The sequence below is a fragment of the Hippoglossus hippoglossus genome, chromosome 13 (assembly GCF_009819705.1).
Source record: "Hippoglossus hippoglossus isolate fHipHip1 chromosome 13, fHipHip1.pri, whole genome shotgun sequence".
NCBI lineage: Eukaryota > Metazoa > Chordata > Actinopteri > Pleuronectiformes > Pleuronectidae > Hippoglossus > Hippoglossus hippoglossus.
In genome coordinates, this window is record NC_047163.1 from 12,772,477 (window position 1) to 12,796,697 (window position 24,221).

A 24,221-nucleotide genomic window follows, 5' to 3' on the forward strand; every position below is an offset into this window, starting at 1 on the left:
TAGCTATAAAAAAAGGAATATAGATGTTACACAAAACATTTTGATTGGTCAGCATCACTAACACTAGGACGGCATGAATTTGTAAAACCATTGACATGACACGTTTCAACCTGGGACAGATGTGTTGCATAGTAAGTCGCAGCCTCTGCAGTTTGCTAATCGAGTTGTTTCAAAGTGCGATTTCGATATGAATTTGATTAATCGTTCGGCCCTAATTTCAATCCAATCTGTGTTTGAGGAAGCTTGTTCTTATAAATTAAACATCCTTCATATTTCATTGGAACTTTTAATAGCTCTTCTTAATCTTAGAGGAAATGTTTTTTACTTCATAGATAAAAAGATGATTTTACTGCATGACTTAAAACAGGACCAAATTCATGTATCCATCATTAGTTGAACTGTGTGTCAGTCAGGATGGATTTTTCACTCTGAAATCTGCAATAGAGGTCCAGCCTCCGTTGCCCCACAGGGTTTCTTCTGTGTGTCAATTTAACAAGATGTAGAACCAACAGCTCTTTTCAGTCTTTCCCTCCCACCAGTAATCTTAAAACTACCTGCTCTTAAGTGCAGCACAGGCTGGAATATATAAACAGAAGAAGAATCACTGAAAACACTAAGTAAGGCATTGATGCACAGCCCACATTATCATATTAATACATTTACGTTTTGTGTTTCTTGGCATTTTTTCAGCATTTCAAGCTTTGGGTGCTATTTCTTTTTCTTTAAAGAACTGACATGTTTTTAGCTAACACTATTTGTTTTGTCCAGAGGAGCATGAAGCTCAAACCAGCACATGATCTGATATAATTTGGAAACCGTGCTCAACCATAACAGTTGCTGGTGTCTGCTGCTCTGAGCAGCCAGATCTCGACTTTTATCGAGCACTTTTGTGCAGTTTGTTTCCCTCTGTTGGTCAACTACTTTTTAGGTTGAAAAGGTGGGAGGCAGGTGCTGTCTGCAATCCTCTGCTTGAGTGCATGAGAGGCTGCTGTCACATCTGTTTACTCAGATGGAAACAATGGCACCGTTGGAACAGAGGTTGGGATAAAAAAGAAAGTCAGAAAATGACCCGTCGACATTGCTGAATACCCAAACAACAGTAGATCAGAGTCTGGTGCTGCGAAACAGAAGAGATGTACCGGGAGAAAACAGAGGGCACAGAGGACACGGCGCTTCAGAGACCGAACACTGCACACGGAGCCTTATTCATACATAAGAGACCCACAACGAGAGGTTGTCATAGGTGGCCCGTGGCCTGGCAGTGAGAAGGACATTGCGGATTAAAAGCGTATGACAAGTGCACGTGCCACACGCATGAAGGATTGTAATTTTATACATTAATATACACGAGGACAACGTGGAGCGAAAGGTTAGATAAGCAGCTTGTAAATGAAGAGTTACCCGTTTGATCTCTGCACCGGCAACATAAATCTGTGTGAGAGCAATGACGGCCACTCCCCAATTACCCCCCCCCCCCCCCCCCCCCCCCGCTGAAGTTTAAATAATATTATGCTCATATTCAGGTTAATCATTTTAAGTTGTGTTATTACTTGATAAAGGTTTACATGCTCTAATGTTCAGAAAACACCATTTCCTCATACTGTCCATTGCTGCTGCTCCTCCTGATTGTATCGGTCAGAACACTGACGATGTGTTTCCTGAACGTCAGGAGCTTCAGGAGCAGTGTTTTCTGTGGGGAAGCTCCCTTTACAGCAGAAATTGTGTTTTTGAATTTGAAGACCTTTTACAATAAAGAAAACCTCTGCAACAAACTAGATGAGAGGGAAAAACAGAAAAGGACATAATATGTCTCCTACAAACAAGTAAAGGAATGGATGAAAAGAAAAAGCCTCTGTAGAGTTCAATGCATGGATTTACAAACAAAGTCAACCATTGGGTTTTAAAACCTTCATCAAGGCAAATGCTCGGGGTCCAAAATACAGCCCACTTCCAGCACATAATGAAAGTCATAAGTCACATGAATTGTGGGCTTTGTAGAAGCAAACTCGCTCCGATACAATGCTACAGAAGAAACAGTGTTGCACAGTTAAGTCTAATTTGTGTTTTTCCTTGATGTTGGTTCATGTCTAAATGTTGTGCTGTGTTCTGTGTATTTTCCAGGTGGCTGTGACAGGGGCACCCCCGGGGCAGGACCCATGAGGAGTCATAGAAGATGCTCACAGCCTGGGCGCTTCTGCTCTTCTTAGCCATGTGGGTGAGAAGCACCTCCGGTGGCCCGCTCTCCTTCAGAATAGGTAAATCATGAGACTTACATACAGTTTAGAGAGAGAGGCAAAAACTGCTGCCGACACATGTTGATCCTGGAAGTCTGCTTTTCTTATTGGTGCAGAGATGATGCAGCTTTTTCAAGAAATGAATGGGAATAGAATCATTTTCATTTTCATATACATGACAAAATCTGCGAACAAATGGATGAATTTAAATTTTTCAGTTTGGGGAGACCGATTTTCTTAAAACTTTGTTACTGTGCAAACATTTTACTGCATAATCTCAATATTCGCTTCAACCTCAATGTTCAAAATGCTTCGTAATCTATTTGTGCACATCACGTGAAAGTCAGTAGACAATTCACTGACACATTAACGGTTAAAGCATTAGTTATCTCTCTGTTATAAATTGAGCATCATCACTGGATTGCTTCAAATACAGTGTAATATGTTTAATTTAGGGCCAAATTAATGCCATTTTATATGCTTGAGCTTTTTCTACAATAGTACGGACACAAAGTTCGGAAAGAAACCACCGTGATATCCTGCTTGAGGAAACAGTGGCAGATCGGTGGACCAAGGTTGAGTCTGACTAGACTTTGTATCTGAGAGGGCATGGTTCAAAAGTCCCATAACCTGCCAGAGTCTGCTGCTAACCAATGGGAGTTGTTCCTTCTTGTTATTATTCTTCTACAGTCAGCAGGTCTCTGACTCCCTGTCACTAGCTCCCTGTCTCAAGGTTTGACGGACTGCCTCTTTATTTATGCATAGACCCCCAGTCTTGGGTGGGAAACTCTCTCTGTGTGCGTGTGTGTGTGTGTGTGTGTAATATATAATAATATATGTATACTGTATGTAGACACAGATAGGAAGTAAAGGTAAAGATGGAGAATGAGACTGATTCTACAGCTCACAGACTGTGTGTGGTGACTGAATGACCGGCTTTAAATCTTCAGCATGGTTGTCAACTTCCTGAAACAGCAGAGAGTGAAATTTCCCTTGTCTGCCTCTTGTGTCAGAGTAATTACACAAACAGTGATCTCCAACAAGAAAATTTGTTAAACCATGTTTGTTGTCCCCATCAATCACTTTCTACTTTATACTGTAATCCTTCCTCCGAACACCGAATTTCTTTTTGGCTCATGAAAAACTTTTCTTGGATCCTTCTTTTACCACATTTAAAGTTACTGCAGCTTATTCCATCCCTGTTGTTACGGTTGCTCCTCGCTTCGTCTTTGGCAAACCAATCATGGCCCTCTGACGTAAAATGCTTTGCTTTCAGTGGGACGCAGAGAAATTGAAACATTTTAAACTCTTGTATAGTCATTATGTGTACTTGATTAGCCTAAATGTCCCACAATCCATAACAGTAACACAAACGTCCCTGTGATAATTGAAAGGCAATTAAACCTTCCAGCAAAACCAAACAGTGGATCAGAAACGTGTTGAGTGGGAGCAGAATTGCCATTTTAATAGTAGAAAAAAAATCATAAAACTATTAAAAAACCAATAGTTTGCCTTTGTGAAACCAGCCTCTTCTGGAGTGATGGGTTCAGTTCTCAGCATGATAAAAACTACAGTGCGTACTTTCTGGCGAAATGAGCTGCAGTGATGATGAAAAAAAGTTGAACCGCGAGAAGTCCCAGTTTTACAAACTCGTGAATGCACATTGGAACTTTAGTGCAGCCTGCTTCTGATCTTCCCCTGACAAAACGGAGCCGGTTCAAACTGCCGTCTTTCTTACCTTTGAAGATATTTTCTGCAGCAGATATATTTTCTCCTGTCTGCTCCCCGTCTCCCAGCTCTGCCACGACACAGCTACAGTTTGCAGAATGCTCGGTGGTTTGGCATCCCATGCCCCCAAAACAATCTTCTGTGCTTTCTTAAAACGACACAGTTTGAGAGTTTACTGTATCAACATGCCTGACCGCAGAAGAACTCTTTTCTCTCCTTTGTGAATATTGCCGGATGAAGAAGAAACAGCTGTGTGTCTCTGCTTTCTCTCTGAATTCTCTACCACCCTTCACCTGATTGTACAAAAGCACCTTCGCAGTTTGTGCTGTTTTATGTTTACCTCAGTCATGTTGCATCTTTAATGGATAATTAGGCGCTTGGCCCAATTTTCCCCCTTCCTTCTAATATCATCTGAGCGCAGCACACATCTCTTTGACAGTGTACTTTCGGTGTGTGTGTATTTACACACAAGGCAGTGCGAGGCATAGATATGAACAGACACACACACACACGCGCGCAAACAAACACACACCACCACAAACTCGCTGCCATTTGCGTTCTAGGAGATGGTATTTACATGGCAGTCCCTCGAGTGCTGCCTGGCTGGCATAATGTCACTGTCTGGCCTTCTCTAAATGTGTCAGGGCCAAAAACAACCTCCCACCCCTGCCACGTTCCCCTGCCAGGACCAGCCAGCAACCGGCAGCAAGTGCAGTGTAGGTGAACTAAGGAACTTCCCTTCGTCTTCTGCCGTGTTATTTCGCTTGCAAATTAGTTCAGCCAAATTAAGGTACGCCTGCGTGCCATCTAATTGACCTTCTCATTGGGATGATGAGCTACACGTAAAAGGTGACTTTAATGGCATTTTTCATTGCGGCAGGGGAACGGTGTGTAGGCTGCCGTGTTGTTGGAGGTTGGAGTATAATGAAAGATTAATTACATGGATACTGACCTTAGAAAATATAAATAATTGAATTTGCTTCAGTTTTGCGTTTAATAAGGCAAAACCACACGGACAACTGATGCTTTAATTAATCATGAACCGCATAGTTCAGTAGATGAGATCACAGGGAAGGAGACAAAAAATGTTCATTAAGGTAAAATCCTTTCACAAGCTGTTATGAAGGAACATTAGAAGACCTCGTCAGGACCGCAGTACATAAGTAGAACATTGAAACCTGAGAAGATTCTGCATAATATTACATGAAAAAGCCTGTTCAGGACCATATGGCGCTGCTTGTTGGTGTGGGTAGTATTCCCTCATTAGTTAAGTAAAAGAGTGTCTGCCGTCAACAACCCGCTGCTTGAGTTAACTCGGATAAATCACTTTCCAAAACGTGCATAATCACTGCTATGAGCTGATGTCTGTTTTATTTAATTCAGGGATTGAAAATTGTAGGAAAACCATATGATCCTTCATTAGATCGAGATTGATAAACGCTGCAGGGTCCTCACTCTCCACTCCACAAACGCCTCGTGCAGTTCGATATCAGTATATAAAAGCCAATTATCTGTGATTCGTAAATCAAAGAGAGTAGGAGGGTTCAGAGGAGGTGGATAGTTTCGTGTCTCATAGCCTCTATTGAAATTGAAATGAGCGTAGCAGGAGCAGAGCAGGACGATATAAAGTCTTGACAACGGTTTTAAAAAACGTTTTTCGCTATTTTCACAAGATTTCATTGCCTCCTTTCAGTTTAGTGACTCCCGATTCACTGTATTAATCAGTGTCGCTCTCACATCAGGTTCTCTTATCTCACTGAAGCCCTCGGACTGTTTTTTAGAATCCAGTCCGTTTTATTCCACCATCAATCAACACAATCACACATTTTTCAGTCAATGGTGGAAAAAGGCAGTCGCTGTTGTTGCAGAGGTAGTTGGCTTGTTTTATTCTGCAGAATAACTCACACATCTTCAGGCGTCAGTTTAATGCCGGTCTCTATGAGCTTCATAGTATTCATATATAAACTAAAGCAAGCAAGAGCACAGGGACTGCTTCATTTGACAGTGTCTTACTAAGTCCACTTTAATGTCCACTTCAGCAGTTGGACAATTGAAGACTGACCCTATATTCTATCACACCACCAATTGTAACCACTAGCATGCAGACAAGATGCCCCATACTATGTGGTTCCTGATCTTAGATAAGGAACCTAATACAATAAATATAATATATATGCACTGCATTTACTATTGATTATACCAATTATTTTCTAAACCTAAGAAAACAAAGATAATCTACAAACTAAATCTTCACAAAAATAAATCTCATCGAGCAATAGCATGAAAATAGCGAAAAGCAAAGGTCGGCAGTTTGAGGTCTGTTATGTTATAGTTGCTCCACCATCAAGTTTTACGGCTACAATCAGTGCAGGATAATAAGGAGCAGTTCAGAGAGACATCTAAGCTCCGTGTTTCCTGATACATAATGAACAACACCAGTCTCACATACAGTGAATCTTGCAGCTTATTAATTAAACGCTGGTAATTGATCAGTACTCAGAATGAGCTAATACCCAAAGCCCAGGTATCAGTACCGGTTAATAGACTGAAACATTTGGATTGGTGCATCCCTGTGCCAAATTCAGCTGTTGGCACCCACTGGGTTTTGGCTCACTCAAGTGCTGTGTAATTCCCCTGGCAGGTATCCTTTAGCTCACCTTCAATGTGCTGTTCTGTGATACAACAAGACGGCAAGCTTTGGATTTCCTTTTCAGAGCATGTGTGGTCCCTCTTAAACCAGAGTAAGGATTAATATCGATTGTTATGGAAATCTGTCGTAAGCTGCGCGCAATATCACCAGCACCTGCATTTTTTCGGTGTTCGTAATGGATTTGGGAGCCAAAATCAACCAAAGTCATGTTAACGTCCTTAAACAGGTTTTTCCTGTTGCTCAAAATTTATGATCAAGAAATGTTGTCTGGCTCTCTCCACTGCCGCCTTTGAAAAACAAAATATCAATAATAAGCATAATTAAATAGGCTTTTAAAGGGTGATGGCACATGTTCAAAAGCCTATAAAATTGCTTTTTTTATTGATTTTCATTTATCCTAGTTTTAGGACATGTATGCATTGTCAATATACAAGTGTTTACTTGGAATGAGTTATGGAAAGTGTAACAGGGGAATATATTGAAACAGATATTTTGCTAGCACTAACATTTCTTTGAATAATGACTTATTATGAGCCCTTCTGGGATAAATGACTTATTATGAGCCCCTCTGGGATAAATGACTTATTATGAGCCCCTCTGGGATAAATCTAGAGTCTGTTGGTATTTTCATCATTGATTCAGTCATTCATTTCTCTATCCAGTGTCACAGTGTCAACGGGGCCAGTAGAGAAGCCCACACATTGGTTTTCTCTGCAACAAGCCAGTTGGGAGAGCTTGTCCCTCCAGTATGTCCTGGGTTTGCCTCATGGGCTCCTCCCAGTTATATACCTCCAGGGTAAGAGGCCCGGGGCATCCAAGGTTTACCTCAAAGTCATCGACCTGCTCCTCTTAATGTGAAGAAGCAGTAGTTTCAACACGGTCATCCCAACTTTAAAAACTCCACTCGCATGGAGTGGATTAAATATCACGTTTACTCTCTGTAGCCATCCCTGCTCTCATTTCCCAAAACCTGACTATAGACAGAGGTGTATCAGAGCCTGTTTTACTACAAAGAGTGCAGCCTCTTGTGTTGTACACACCATCAAGTTTAAGAACACTTCCATAAAGAAAAACTGACCTTTTGGTTTCTTTTGTTTGACTGCTCGGGTTGTTAAATCTCCTTTTAGACTACGCTACATTGTTCCTTAGTCAACCTGCATCTTCAGTAACCAGAGCCATACTGTATGTTTGTATTAGTGTGACATGTTGTTTACATTCATCGTGTCACATCAGGTCTGAGACAGCCTGAAGATAATAGAATTCCCTGTACAATCCTGGCATTTACACTCATAAGATTTCCCATACACTCATAAATAATGTATAATATATAATGTATACTATCCATGAAATTATTAGCAGGGACAACGAAATAACCGTATTTGTGAGTGAGGTGTTTATAGTCATTGTTACCAGTCAATAATAAGTGCATTCATTGCTGTCATACTAAATGTCACACCAGGTTACTGTCAACATTATAATGCAGTGATTTCTTTATGGTTCTAATATATTGTTTGGAAATAGTAGATTTCATATTCAATGATTCAGATTTAAATTTAGCAGATAAGTCAACATACAATTGTTTTAAAAGCTATTCTGACAACACAGTGTTACCGTAGCTTTCGTAACATCTGGATTGTTTTATGGTCGGCATGTTATCATTGTATCAGCATCTCCAACATCTGACAAACAGCTTGTTAATTTACCATTGGATTAATGAAATATGCATCAGTTTGGGAAGGCCTCATTAATTATGTCATCAGTTAACAATTAACTGATTTATGTAAAAAATATCCAGTAAAGTTTGGCGCCTAAAACCATAACAACATTATAACTTAAAGTCCAACCTCAGACTTGTGTTATATCTAAACACTAGGGCGTACATGCTGTATGAAACCTGACGGTGTGTACCCTCAAACACACACTCTGCACGAGACCCAGCTTGAGGCTTGTTAAACACAACATTTACAGCTGTCTTTACTTTACACAGAAAAAAAAACCCTCTTACCGAGCATCCCTGAAATACTGAGGGAGCGACAACCAGACAAGCTCCACAGGAAGAAGTCAGACAAACCTTTGCTCCCTTTTCCACACTCAGTCGGAAAACATGACGGAGGATTCCCCCTGTGCTAAATTCAATTGGCTCCACTCTCTCGGCGGCAGAGGCTGCTCCTGCCTGTGCCATCTTTACCAAGCTTCCCAAGACTGGCAGCACTGGCTCTGTTAGTCAAGTTTGTTGTGAGATAGATGTAAAGCCAAGAAGCACTGAGCATGATGGAGTGCTTCTCGCTCGAGGGGGCCTCTCTCTTTAGTAAATACAGTGGAACTGCGTCCTTCCCCTGTGGCTGCAACTTAAATAAAGCTTTGAGCCGTGGCCACGAGGGAAGTCCTGCTATTCTGTGTGTTCTACCTACAACCCCAACTGCCTTTAACAGTACATATTGGACTTATGGAAATGTGATTTTTTGCCAGTTCACTTCGACATGACACTACTTTTACCAAGGAGGTTGTGTTTCCACCCCTCTCCATTTCCTTGTTGGTTGGTTGGTTGGTTGGTTTGTCAGTAGGATGATTTAAAAACTGCAGAATGGAACATAGGCCAAGAAAGAATCCTTTAAATTTTGTCGCAGATCCGCACAATGGGGCAGATCTAACCCCTAACCCCTAACCCCTAACCCCTAACCCTGAATTTTGATGAAAACAATCAGGCATGTTTAGGGGACCAATATTTGTGAGTGTGTGCATTTTGGTGCAGATCCAAATAAAAATCTAGATCTAGTGGGGTTAATTTGTTTGTCAGCTGAATAAAGTATAATTTACTGATTAACAGATTTCCACAAAAATTGGTGGAAGGATGAAACCTGTGCCAAGAAAGAATCCATACAATTTTGAGGCGGTTATGGATAAGACATTTTCTGACATTTTTACCAATTTCCCAGGGAAAAATTCAGGGATCTTGATGAAAACATCAGGCATATTGAGAGGACTGATATGTTTATGTGTATGTTGGTACAACTTAGTTTGATTTAAGAAGACTGTTGGGCCTTGGCGAAGGTATGAGTGCTACTATAGTTATAGTTAATTTTCACAATTATATATTCCAACAATTTCCATGCATGCCTCATGGTATAGCAAAGTTTAGGCCAGTACAATATTAAGTTTAGCCCCGAAAACAAAAAGCATGAAATATTGCAAACCCTGCTGTTCAGCATGAAAGTCTGCATGCCCATCAACGTACCTGAGGGCAAGATACTTCCTTCCCTGGTTATAAGCTGGACATAGACCATGTTTTGCAAAATAATTCAGTAGGAACAACATTTCTAAGGACACTGGACTGCTCTGTGTGCAAACTGTACTTTGGCTGGATCAGCGAAATTTAAGCCCACAGGTAGAGTGTAATAGCATAATTAGCCCCGCTGAGCTAATATCCAGAAGCCAGAAGCACCATACTGTTAATTCCCTCGACTCTGCCTCATTTATGCTCACGGTGACTTATTTAGGCTATTGCTGCCAGAGCCACCGTGGTTGAATCATTGTGCCCTTGCCTCCAGTCATGTTCACTCTGCCCTCATACACTCAGACTTCAGTTGGTATCTTGAAACTCATTTAACTCACTGCCACTGGTCCTGGAAGGGCAGAGGAGATAGCATGTTGGGGGGGGGGACGCAGAGTTAATAACTGTGAGGGAACTGTCCTGTGTTGTTTTGAAATATCCTCTGAATTACAGCCTCAGTTCCTCTGTAAGGGACACATGATTCATTTATGAATGGAGACGAAAGCAAAGACTGATGCTCAACTGAGGAACCACGTGAGTAGACTACATGATTAATGTCCCTAATTTTAATTACCCAGCCATGTGCTCTGTGAGTCACCGGGTTAATGACAATCAGACAAATGTTCTCGCAGACCTGAAGCTACAGGGCACATCTGAGTTAAGCCCACTTTTTTAGGTGACCACCTGTTAGTAGAGCCAACTGCCCAGTCCTCTCTGTTTCACTCAGATGCCAGCAGCGGTAATGAGGTCGTATCAGAAAGAAAAGGGAGCTTAATCACAGGACAGTGTGTGCCTGGAGGCAGCCGTGCCTCTTTCATACAGGACAAGTCATTTGAAAGTCTGTGTTTGAGGTTTCTGGTGTTAAATAACGTGTTTTTTGAGTTGAATGCCGCCCATACCTATGCAAACACAAATCTGAACCTCGGGCTCAGGCTGAAAGGGGCCGAGTTTATGATTAATCTCTAAGGTTTTAATTACCAGGGCAGGTGCTGGGACCAATCGTTTAGTTAATGGCAGGAGTGGCAGATAGAAGTGATGTTATGCAATTATGCACACTACTTTGCTCCCGAGCTTACTCCATAAATTATTCAGTAAATCTGATAAAGTCGCGGAGCACAGGCATGTGGCGCGCGTGCTCTTAGATTCAATCACACACTCCGACACACACACACACACACACACACACACACAAAACGCACTCTCCTGAATTAATGAATCCCCACTGGGATTGACAAAGACACATTTAAATGAATGTGTGTTCATTTGCCCATGCACATGTACACATAATCTATAAGAGTAAACTAATCTCAGTCACTCACAAACATGAAAACATTGTTTTTTAAATTATTAACAACTAATAACAAGCTGCAGGGTGATGTTTGTTGATGTGTAATGGAGCTTGCCTCATGCTGAGACACAAGGCACAAGCTTAGTTAATATAAAATGGTCTGAGAAGAGAACACAAGCATTATTATTGTATGTTTTATAGTCCTGTGATGGTGTGGAGTGAAGGTCATTGTACAGCAGCACCATAGCTGAAGTTTAAATAGGATGAAATAAACACTTGTGTAGAGGTGTCCCATTATTGGTATTACCCTATAATGGATATGGATATAATGACAGTGTTCATTCATTTCACCCCAATTTCATCCAACTCCCCTTTCACTTGCCTTGGCAGCACACCCGCTGCATGGGGCTCAGAAGGCCACCGCCAGACCATTTCCCTTTTATTCTGGCTCCCTGTAAAATTCACAATCCAGCTGAAGATCCTTGTGGTTACTTTTCAAGGCCTGCATGACCAGGTATCTACCTACGTAGGTGAGCTATAGTTCTCTTTCTGCTGCATGCCCTTATTGTAATTCACCTGTTTTACACCTGCAGCATGTGTGCACCACACTGCTGTACCCACAACACCGGACTCTTGGATTGCTAAAAGTATATTGCCGCTGCCAGTTGTGCAGGCTTGTGCTGGTGCCTAGGCCTCTGCCTTGATTTGTGAAAATATAGCTGTAAATGCTGAAAAACGCTCCCCTTTTCCTCCTGTGGAGAGCTATTATCTCTTGGCAGCTAGCAGGGAAAAAAAGCAGCCTTTGTTGACTGGGTTTTGATGAGGGCAGAACAACACATCATCAATCCCAGGTATACAGGCATGCACACACTGGCTCATGCATACGCAGTTTATGTGAACGTTCACAGGGGCAGGGATTTTCTCTCCCCCTCGCTCCCATCCTCTCTCTGGCTCTTTCTGTCTGGGTGATTTTCAACTACGCTGCCATTAAACTTTAACTTCCCTGATGCCCTCTCATTTAGCTGCTTGTTACTTTGCTACAATGATAAGGTCTTTATGCTCAGATGGCTACGGCAGCTGGTACAATATGCTCTGTGTATACATCTCTTGGCCACGTCGCTGCCTATGACAAAACAGGACTCCCTTTATTATTAGTTATTGTGTGTGTTCGAAGAAAGCTTCAATGGTTTAATTTTCACATATTGTAATTACAATAACAATAACTCATCCTTCCTATAATTATTAGTGTAAGTAGGGTGAGTAAGCCAACGTTTGTGTATGAAATTAAGTGAATGTAGCGATGTAATTGTTTTCCCATATTTCCTATTCAGAAACAGACAGAAGAACCTAGCATCTAAATCATGCTACCTTTTAAATAGGAAGTATTGATAGGCCTGTATTTAATACGGCAGGTACAGAAGGATCCGGATGACAAGATGATTGTGATTTGGACGATTGGGCTGGCTCACAGGTTCATGCTTAAGTGCAGGCAGGTAATCAACCAATCACACATGCACACATATACGCAACTGAGACCATATCCTTTTGTTTGTCCTTCAGCCAGCACCTTCGCTATAGGGTTAAAGAAGACCACAAATAGCTTTCATTACAGGGAACTGTCCCCGTCCAATTCATTTCAGATAAGAAGCTCTCTCTCACAAACACACACACACACACACACACACACACACACACACACACACACACACACACACACACACACACACAAACGCACATACTTGCAGCACATATTTGTCCTTGCCACAAGAGAAGCAAGTCTGTTTTACAGGCAGAGAAGCATGTATGGCTCAACAGCCCAGATTGATGGCAGCCATGTTGAAGCTAATAGGTATTTGCTTGGATCGTCACAGACAGTCGGTATGGGATTTGGTCGATTACGGCAGAGAAACACCAGTAATGGCCGAGATTAGAAGACTGGCCTTAAATATATCCCGGTGCTGTGACCAGGAAGTTTCATTGATCTGTCATAGCAGTCGTTTTTCTCTCTTGTTTTCTTTGTGTCACTTAAGTCTCTCGAGGGCGGAGAGAGACAGTGCAGATGGAAATTTATATTCTTCCTTCGTAGAGTCTAAATCCTTTTTTCCCCCTTTCCTCATTTCTTTCCCTTTGTCCCCCCTCCCAATTTAGGATTAGCCGGTTCCTCTTGCACTGCGGTGCTTGTCACTGTTGACCTGCAGAGGGTAAAGATTGTCATGTGTCTCCTCTGTTACATATGGAGTCACCAGCTGCTGCTTTTCATCTGACAGTGAGCAGCTTCATAAAGGTTTACTCTAGCCTCCGGGGTCCAAGCCCCCCCCCCCCCCCCCCCATACCACCACTCTGATCAAGTAGTAGAAATCCAAACCTGTGCAACAACAGGACCATAATCTTCCTCTGGGTCTTGTGATGTGAGGCTGGATGTGAGTGTTGTAATCCCCAGTTCATCTGCTTGTTCAGTATAGTGTAAAACCATTTTTGGCCCAGTGTTGCCACTAACTGAAATGTGTTACTTAAATTCAATAATTGGAAAAGCTTTGATTCTTTACAACATTTATAATTACACATCTGATGCATGAACAAAACAAACCCAAAATGTATTATCATTTTATTTGTTTTGAATTGATATAACATGCCAATAAAAGTAGGGCATATACTTGTATTGAGGTCAGATTTATCTGGATCATTGTCTTAATCCGCACCAAATTTCCCTTCTTCACAGATATTAGCATTCTACACAGCCCCGATCTCTGCAGTATTTCTTAAGAAATTTTAAAAAATGTTTAAAAGTTAATTCTCCGTGGCCCATTCTCCATCCCTCCGCCAAGTTTCAAGAAAATCGGTTCAGTAGTTTTTGTGTAATCCAGACATACAACCAGACAAACAGAAATGAAAACCTCCTTGCTGGAGGTAATAAAATCTGTTGTTGAGCTTGTACACTTGTTCTAAAATACTATTATTTTCAAAACCACTATTTCATCAACTTTAACAAGCTTAGTCTTCCTATTTGCACAGGGTACATTTAGCTATTGACGTGCCAAGGCCATTACTTAAATGTTTTACAGTCGCTTCAGGCTACTTTAGAGCTTTTCGAAATGAGTGTGGGTCCAACAACATGACAACAGTGTCCTGAGTAATCTCGTTTCATGGATAGTAATGTTGGAAATGAATCAAAGTCAACCACTCAAACGTATCTGCAGTCATCAGCCTGTCAGTCTTCTTGGTGTTTTACTGAATTTATTTTAAAGTATTTGTTGGCTGGTATGCTTTCTGTGAAGAGAAAAAAAAACGAGAGCTGGAAAGCACTTCTGACATGAATAAAACGAGGTAGTCGACTATTTGAATAATTTAGTATGGTCTGTTGTGAACAGTAAATTGATATTTTAAAACACTATTAGCTTAACTTAACAAAAAAATGTTTTCAGTATAGATAAACACCTTACGATGTATCAGCCGTGGTCATCTGTTAATTGTGTGTATCGGCCTCTCATATAACCAGGTGGTGAATTAGCACACCGATTTGGTGCCTGTGCCCCAGTGTCAAATGCCTCTCTTATCTCATCCATCCATTTTATACCTGCATGAGCAAATTATCCACACGCACTCCACACACATGCACATACGGAGACCTCTCTCCCACGGCTGATATACACACTCCTCCCTTGTCACCCTGTCCTGCCAGTCCCACTCCATTATGCCACATCTTTCATCATGACTCACAGTGAAGAGTTTGGCGAGTCCTCAGAACCCCCCTCCCAGCTGTTGCCAGGCCCCCTCTGCCATCGCTCGCAGTTGGCGCTGTCATCTGCAGCTGTCGCCCGCGCCTTGAGCACCACCTCTGGCTGCACAGATGCCCGATGCGTGCAAAGTTTTGCTCCCGCGCCTACCTGCGACTCTGTGTTAACACTAATGTATGCACTCACCCACACACATCCATCCTCCTCTCTGAGTGTACATCTGTGGCATTACCTGCTGTTTTATTTGAAATTCATTGCCATGTTTTAATGGATAATTTGCCAGGCCCTTCTCCAGGAAGGTAAGAGATTGGCAGCTTGCCTAATGGCTAGCTAACCCTGGGAGGGACTTGTAGTTGACTTGTTCCCAGCTCGAGCTACCAGATATTCTGTGTCTGGTCGGGAGGATACAGGCAACAATGGAGCTCACCACTGATCGTTTGTTCACGATTTATTTCAGTGATTCCACTCACTCAGGTCAGACTGATCCATAAGATGGAGGGACAGCATTTGGGTCACGGGGGATGTTGGTGTTGAGGCGTGAAAGCTGCTGTTGCTGTAAGGCAGCACAACAGCTTATTAAAAAAAAAAAGAAAAAAGATCTCTGGATGCCTTTTTGTAGCGTGAACGGTTCAAATTCAGTCAAACCTCGGTGTTGCCTAGTTACGACATTGTTTATTGTTCGTATTGTGTGTCTACATGAGAAAATGTCAAATTGAAAAGACACTTACAAAAGAAAATAACTGAATAATAATGAAAGAACTCCAATTTTAAAAAATATATTGAAGTTGAAGGTTAGAGGAAAGGAAAGCTAAAGGCAAAGATAATAAAAAAGGGAAGTAATGGAAAAAGAGTGGAGGTTGGTTTTAATGTGATCAGCCTGAACATTTAGATATGTTAAAGAAAACATGAATGGGGTCATAGGTTGTTTGATAGCAGATGGAATTGGTTATTGTTGCCTGATAGATCTGCACCACAGATAAAAAAAAAAACATACAAATATGAAACAGAAAACAGTCTAATGTGACCTGTGTGATTGCATTTACATTCTTGATATTTGTGGCAGATTAACAGACGTGCTAATGGGGTCATTCTTTTCTTTAAGACACAAAAAAGCAGTGCATGGGTTCAATTTACTAAATTAAAGCTTTTAGTCAAATCCAAAGCATAAGGAAACCATTTTGATGTACAAATAATACTTTCATTCTTATATTTTGACTCTTTTTACAATAGAGGTAATGTAGCTGAGTAAGTGGGATAAAACCGGGATTAAAAATATAGTGTGACAGCACATAGGCAAACATCAATTCACGTTAATGTGATTAATGAGCCGTTTCATAGGACTTTGACTCATAACATATCACACCAATTGAGGAGATAAGTGTAAGAGTAGAGGTGGAAGTAGGGAGCTGTGACGGATAAATAAACAAGGTACAGTTTTCTTTGCTGAATATCAAGGACACCGTTGATAAGATCAACTCAGGAACAATTAACCACACACAGCCACACATACAACTGGGACTCCCGGGCAACGTGGCAGTCTATTAACTGTGTACAGACAGGTTGGCCTTTTTTTCGCTGTGCAGCCGACTGTGTTATTAACTCGCACTGCACTGAATCAATTGTCCGGTCTCCAGGTGTCAGTGTGTGTCTAAACGTGTGTGTGTGTTTGCGTAGCTTCTTCTCCTCCCCTTTCTTTGCCTCTCAGGTCTCCATCACCATCTCCATGGCTGCTCAGGGTCACCTGGATGATTGGCCCTCTTGTATTTCTCTTACCGTCTTACCTCAGATTACACAGAGTGGAGTCCTGCGGGGGAGGCGCCATGAATTACCGTACACCCCTGTTCACCTGTTTCCTGTCCTGTCGTGTCCCGTCCTGTCCCCCGGACTCCTCACCTTATCAGCCGCATGCACGCTCCGGCAGGGACTCCCATGTGGATACTTCATCCGCTGGTCCTATTACAACCCCATTGACAAAAGCATATTGTCCTTGTTACCTTTTGCTCGTATAGACTGGAGCAGGAACACATAAATACATACACAGATCCACTCGCTATTGGAGGGTGTTTACAGAATCAGGCTTAAGCACACAGTGTTTACCCTGGCAGATCCCTCGGGGTCCACCAGTTACATTGTTAACCCTCCTTTTCTGTTCACTAGGGAAACATCTTTAGCGAGCGCCTGCATGAAAAAAATCCCATAACTCTTTAACATTCAGGCCTCATTTATGGAGCCATGTGCGAATGATGAGGAGGTGCTTTCGTGGTGTTATATAGCCTCCAGGGGCCTCAGTAGCCATCTGGGTCCCCGCACTGTTTATATAAACAGTGCGGGTATAAAGTGGCCCTCAGCTGAAACACCACGGTAGAAACCATGAGAGGGGCTGATGCAACACCTGTGGGGTACTGTGGCTGTAGAAGGAGAGGGTACAAGCTCCGTGAAGGTTGATGACGACACCCATATGTACACAGGCACAGGCCGATGTACTGTACGTGTCACTGCGATCAACGTTGTTCTCCCTGGTGCTTTGTTAGTCTTGGCTACAAGAACTTTGGATGCCCTCAGATACATCCTGCCCCTTCTCAACAACCCAACACTCACAAATGACTTGTCTCGCTCTCCCTCCCTTACCAGCTCCGGACGACTCCCTGCACCATTTCTCTTCACAACTTAATGTTCCTCCCTTCCATCTTATTATCTTTGTAGTCTTCTCCAAAGTGCTTTACGTCTCCTGAGGATAGCAGAGTTAACCTGGAGCCCAGTTTGAAGTTTTCACACCAGTCATTCACCGCAGAGATAAACACAGCTTCGGCGGTATCTGTCTTTCAGTCCATGTTTAATCTAATCTGGTACTTCTTAATGTTTGAAAAAGGTTTTCTACATCGGTTTAAATTAAGCTTCACTTCCCCCTACTCTTTCTATAAGTATTTTTTTTTTCTTGCATTTTGGAGAATAGATATATTTTTCATACATCATTAATTTACATAATTCACATTCCTATCTTAAAAATTGTCCATCTGTCCTCTTTTCATACCAAACTTTATCCCCGTCCCGTTTCATTACCTATAGTCACTTAATGCATGTTGATAAGACAATATAAGCGAAATAGCAAAAGATGGTATGGAAGCATAAAAAAGTATAAAAGTAAAAGGCAGTGGGGAGGGGGCGAGGGTTAGAGAAATGGCTGTGAGCTGTTATCAGGGGATATCCAGTACATATCATTGCTGATACTGTTGAAGGGCCTAAGGAGCTTTGGCTTTGTCTCTTCGAGTGATGTACGCTCGCAGAGTCCGCGACTTTCGCTCTGCCCCTGCCTACCCTGTTGAAATGGTGATAAAAAATCGATACTTCATGTGCAGTGGCCATCACTCATAGGACTACATGCCTGTGTGTGTGTGTGTGTGAGAGAGAAATGAAGAGGAAGGGTATGAGGTAGACCAAGAGGAGGAGAGAGATGAGTGATTGAGAGAAAGGTTACTTATGTCCTTTTCATGTGGTGCATTATACTCTAGCGTTGTCCTAAAGCGACAGGATGAGCGTAGCCCTGTCCTCCATCTTTGGTTGGTCTGAACCCGTTGGGGCGGCAGAAAGTCACAGATACAGGAAATCGCTCTGTGGTAATAACGGATAACAGCAGAATGGGTACGGTATTGACAATTTCTTTCCCTTTGAAACTTTTCATTCTCTTGAGGTTATATGTGGCTGTATGTGGCAAATCTCTACTTTCTATAGACAAACATCTTTCTCCACTCTCAGACCACTTTTGGCACGTTATGTGATGATAACATGACGATTTCATATTAAAAACATTACCATATTTAACCAACCTCACTCTGAAACCCTCACCGAAACACTTGACATATAGTCTGTCTTTAGTTCAGACTGTGAATGAGCATTTAAGCTGAACTTCTTCCAAATAACAAATCTCCATAGACCTTTATATAAAGATGGATGACAGGACTCCACTTCCTCCCACTATCCAGAAATGAAGCCTAAATATCTTGGATACAAACGCTGCCATCTTGCAAATTTGGAGCGACCAGAGATGTCTGTTAGTAAGATGAAGTCACTACACGTGCTTGACCAATCACCTCAATCGTGACTTTTCACCGTGTTTTTATAGCATCAAATTACTAGAACAGAAAAAAGACTTGAACAAACTTCAGTTTGATAAAATGTTATTCAACCATATTTTAGATAATTTTATTTGACATGCACTTTGACTTTTTAGTTTGGACCTTGTCCGAATCTACTGACATGGTTGAGTAGGTGTTTACGACCTATACTTCGGCCAGCCGCCAGGTGGCGATCAAAACACTGGCTTCGCTTTTGGGGGGGAAGTCACGTCGTCCAACTTAATGGACTTTTTTTAATCTCAGGACCAAGATTAAGACTAAATCTAAAAATCAAAAAAAAATGAACACTGCTCAATTGCTCAACTAACCAATTGTCTAGTCGCTACAGCTTTAAAGGCATCAGTATTGCTCAGGACTAGCATCTTTCTGCACTGACCTTTGAATGAATGAGGTTTATCTGACTCTGTCCATCAGACTGTTTTGAAAGAAGTTCTCATGTCATCCACTGTCAGATGTTTTCCTCAATAATAAAGGTCAGTTTACTGCAGATTAAATGACCATGTAAAAATGCCAAAGGCTCCTCTCAGGCCGCATGTGGCTGTTTATGGTCAGCAGACTGTTTGTTTAAGTGTGTCTCTGAGGTTACATCAGGTGTTAAATGCTATTACAGTACAAACAACCACAGGACACCGTGTTACTTTATGGTTATGACTGTCCCTATTAAAAGTTTCCCTGGAGGTGACATTTAGTTCAGTATCCCCTCACTATCTTACGGGAGGAAAAGTTTCCTCTTTTTCTCCATCATCAACTTTGCTCTGTTCTTTCCTCCATGTCTCTTAACCTTTCCACTTCTTCCTCTCATCAAACCATCCGCTGCTCTCCCTTGACCTTCCAGACAATTACATGCCAGTGGCTCTGTCTGTAGGCCAAGCCCGTTGAGGGGGAAACACTGACTGACAGGTAATGACACCCACTGAGAGCTTGAATTCACCCAAGATCCAGTTGCCTGCCCTCCAGGCCGCCTGTCGGCCTGTCGGCCTGTCTCCCTTCCCTTGGGTGCAGGAGTTCAACGATGAGAGCCACAGCAACACTGTTTTCATCATAATAATCAACCCCCTCCTCCTTTTCATCATCATCAGCATCATCATCATCATCTGCATCAACAAAGTTCCCCGTTTGCCACACACTGTGACACACATCACACTCCCAACAGCATGTCAGCTGTCTGACTGTCTTCCTCTGTCACAATCTGTTGGTCTGTTGCTCATTGCAACAGGTCTCCCCAGGGTTTTCGCTCTGTCACCATCTCAACCTGTCTCTTTCCCTCTCTTTTTCTATTTCTCTCAGTCTGTAATTCTCACTTTAAACCTCTTTTCTCCTCCCGCGTCCTGTCACTCTGACTCTTTCAGGCTATGTCCAAACTATCATTCATTTTCACTCACTCAGACTGAGAGGCTGAGTGAAGAGAAACTTTTAGCATTCATTTCCACCTTTCTACCTCCTGTCCCTTTCAGTTTAGTTGGTTAAGGCCCATTGCGTTAACTTCATTTCCTCCTTGTGTGACACTAGGATTTAAAGGTGGTGTCGGTGGTTTAAAAGGGAAGAGAACAAATATGTGGATGTATGATAGTGTGTGTGTGTGTGTGTGTGTGTGTGTGTGTGTGTGTGTGTGTGTGTGTGTGTGTGTGTGTGTCTGTGTGTGTACAAGTGCACACAGAGAAGCACTTTGGAAGGCGTTTGGAAGAATGTCTGTCTTAGTGACTTTAAACGCTGTTACTTGTGGATGAGAGGCACAAACGCAGAGGAAAATGTTTTTTTCACAAAATATCACACAAATACAAATAGTTTTACAACCTTTGATTCTTTATTAGCTAAACATTACTCTAATTCACTGAAGTTTATCAGCTGTATCCAGATCTGTCAGGGTTCGGTGTTAACAATGTTTTTAGTTTTTTTTCCAGCCTTAGTGTTGGTCCGTGACTTATAAAACTACTTCCCCTAGAAATGTTTTATTGGTTCCATCAAATTTTTATTATTATTCATATTATTAATGACCCATAATGAAAAAAAAACTTGAACTTGTGTTAATTTTTATGTTTTATCACATTTATTAGTTTAATCTATGTTTCCAGAAAGTACAAGAATTTATTAAGTGATGGGCCGAGGATTTGTCTGTGCTGTCTGTCTGTGTTACTGGCTGTTGCCGTGGCCCTTCAGAGACTCCACATCTTCTGAAGAATGATCCCCTCCGTTGTGTCCGGCTTTGACAGGGGCTGGCAGCACACCACGCAACGCATATTTCTATTTCTGTCGTCTTGTTTGACCCAGGGGGATTCATCCTTCCACGGAGGAATGAATGTTCTTTCTCCTCTTTGGTCGTCGCTTTTCTTTCGCTGCTACCACTTCCATTTTCCTTAAATCCTGATTCCTGAATAAAATTGGAGCGTCACGCCTGTGGCAGTGACAGAGCTGTCAAGCGACTTGTGATCGGTTGGCTTCCAAAGCTCTCTGTCGTGGGGAGTCAGGTGTTGTGGGCGGGCTGCAAGTACTGTATTTTTTTTTGTTGTGTTTTGCCTTTGAACTGTTATTATTAGACATGGTACTGTGGAAAAAATAGGGAAACATATGGGAGAGAAAGTCGGGGAATGACATTCGATAAAAGGGAGCCGAGGGAGTCGAACCGGGGACTCACTCCTGTGACCATGTGGTAACCCTAACAATTCAGATCATCAGGTCATCATGAGTTTAAAGGGCCTTCCCTTTGCCATTTGGTATCTGTTACTTAGTTGCAATTCAGGTTGTGTAGCGTTGCACCTCTAGTTTTAAGGTAAAAGTGCCTCCTGAACTGTAACACCATGTCCAGACTGACATCAGATGAAAACTGTAGAGCCCTCATTCATTTCAATGATGCCACTGCCCTGGCACAGTTGTGATGCAGGGTTGTCTAGCAAAAGAAAGCCTTTTCTTCCGTTGTGACAAAATGCTCTGTCGTGTGGCTGAGCGCTGCAATGGCCACTCAAATATATGCAAACGCACATTCCTCCCAGATCTCTTTCTAATAGGGAGGGAATAAATCTTCTATTTCCCTGGTAATTGTTGCAAAAGAAGGTAAAATATCTATCACTTTGAGCCTTTTCCAGAATTATGAATATTGTGCTCATTTTATTATGAACTGCCGTGTTTTGGCATCTTATTAGCTGTAGAACTCTTTCATTACTCACTTGTATATCATTGTCTCATTGGTACCCACATCCGCATGCCCCCACCAACTAAGCTCCTTGCATATATTCGATGCAGTGCTGTCTGAATGCAAAGTAAGGCAGTAGAGTGTTTTGTTTAAAGTGCACTGTCCCCCCGGCAGTCAGTAAACAGGTAGAGTACTGGAAGTCTATCTAATTTAATAAACCTTAAATTTGTGCTGAATGACTTGAAAGGTGGAGAGTGTCTGTCTTTGTTCTCACTTAAAACAACAGAATGTGCTAAAGTTACAAATGTTCTTCCCTCTGCCAGTAGCTGCTAAAAGGCACTCTTGAGTTCATGAACTCCAGCCTTCTGGTACGAGCAATAGACGCCCGTGTGGCTGTACTGCTGGAGAGGAGCCGGCGCCCGTGTGTTCTGGGTCCAATGAATCATGCTCCCTGCTGTCTCCCCATGACAACCACAGCTCATTCATTATCACCATGCTGTCAGAAATAACCCATTCTTTAGTTGAAATGTTTGCCAACAGAGACCAGTGTGGATGGCTATTAGTCGGCATGAAGACAGAAGAATTCCAAGCGTCGGCCTTCGCTCAGCTGATTCAAGAGAAAGAGAAGTAGATGCTGCTTTACACTGATCAATCGCTTTCAAACTTTCCTGACCCAGTGGGAGCGCAATTGAGCAAATGGCAGCATTAGTCTGTCAGTGAAAGGGTGACCGGAAAATAACCAGACTGCTCAGTATACACACAGGAGGATAAAGTCATGGCCCGACATGTTAATGCAGAGCCAATCATTCACTTTGCTTATTTTCTGTGGTTATTTAACATAATTTTCTCATTGTGCCACATCCATTTTCCGCAATCTTAGCTCTCCTGTGCAAGGTTCTCCACCGACTCCATTATGTGCCTCGTGGATGTCCTGTAATCATGCAGACGCTGGCAAGGTCCCACAGGTGGAACCCTTCTGCAAACAACTTCTGTGCTTTCAGTTTATCTAATGTCATCATGCAGCCACTGGCTCCACTCTTTGTGCTAATGTATAAGTAATAGCAGGCAGGACATTTTCTCTGTGTGCATCCATTGGATCTTTAGTGCTTCAGGTCAACATCTGCAGCATATCCAACCATCTGCAGTCACTATGTGTTTGTGCCAGATATAATGTTTGCCAAATATTCCCTTTTATCTCTAAGCTGTTAGTATCCGAACACAGCTTCTCTGCATCTTTTTGCCCGTGAAGTGTACCATCATTGCTTTTCAATCTACTTGTTTGTAGCTGTATATTGACTTAATTTGTTTTGTGATGTTGGATTTAGTTGGACTTTCAGTCGAATATTGTGTTGTGTAAGAGGAGCTGTAAAAAGTTACAACTGCTGCTCCTGAGTGTTTCTGCATAAACCTCAGCAGATTCTGCGGCTCCTAAAGCCCCTGTGGTACTGCATCAGCGAGTTGTGTATTTGCACTTGGCTAGCCTTTGTTTAAAAGCTGTACGGCTCTGCAGTGATGCCAGGTAATAAGTTGAAGTGGGGCATTATATAAGCAATTATTCCCAAGACACATGCATACAATGCACACACACACAGGGTAAAAACACCATTCCCAATGAGCGCTGTCTCACAGACATGCTGGATGAAACCCTCTGCTCATTATTCCCCTGAGTGAAATGAGCCACCTGTCAAAACTCAGATTAGATAAATATATACTATATAAAAACACACATTGCTTACACAACAACCAGTGAACACATGCACGACGACAGGCAGAGTGCACACAGGAGAATACATGACACAGTACCTCTTGCATATAACATACAATCAGCAATGATCTGAGACAGCAGTCATCAATCATCAATCTCTTATCCACACCCATCCCTCCCTCTTTTTCAGGAACATAACCTTGGTTTTTGTCTCAATTGCCACCTGGTGGCTGGCTGCAGTACAGGTCATAAACCCCTCTTCTAAGATGGTTTTTCGAATTTCTGTTAAAGGCTGAATGTACTCGCATAAATTTACACAAAGAAAGGCAGTTGCGCAACTTTACATGTTCA

At 42.1% G+C, this 24,221-nt stretch overlaps 1 protein-coding gene across 3 annotated transcripts in view; it reads left to right on the top strand.

Moving 5' to 3' along the window:
* Positions 1-24,221, top strand: part of grik4 (glutamate receptor, ionotropic, kainate 4) — a 276,925-nt gene that overhangs the window by 127,038 nt on the left and 125,666 nt on the right. For all 3 annotated transcript variants that reach the window (XM_034604598.1, XM_034604599.1, XM_034604600.1), the window contains exon 3: positions 2,122-2,255. In XM_034604598.1, coding sequence (XP_034460489.1) covers positions 2,174-2,255 — 82 coding nt within the window. In that variant the 5' untranslated portion in view covers positions 2,122-2,173. The remainder of the gene's footprint in view (positions 1-2,121; positions 2,256-24,221) is intronic.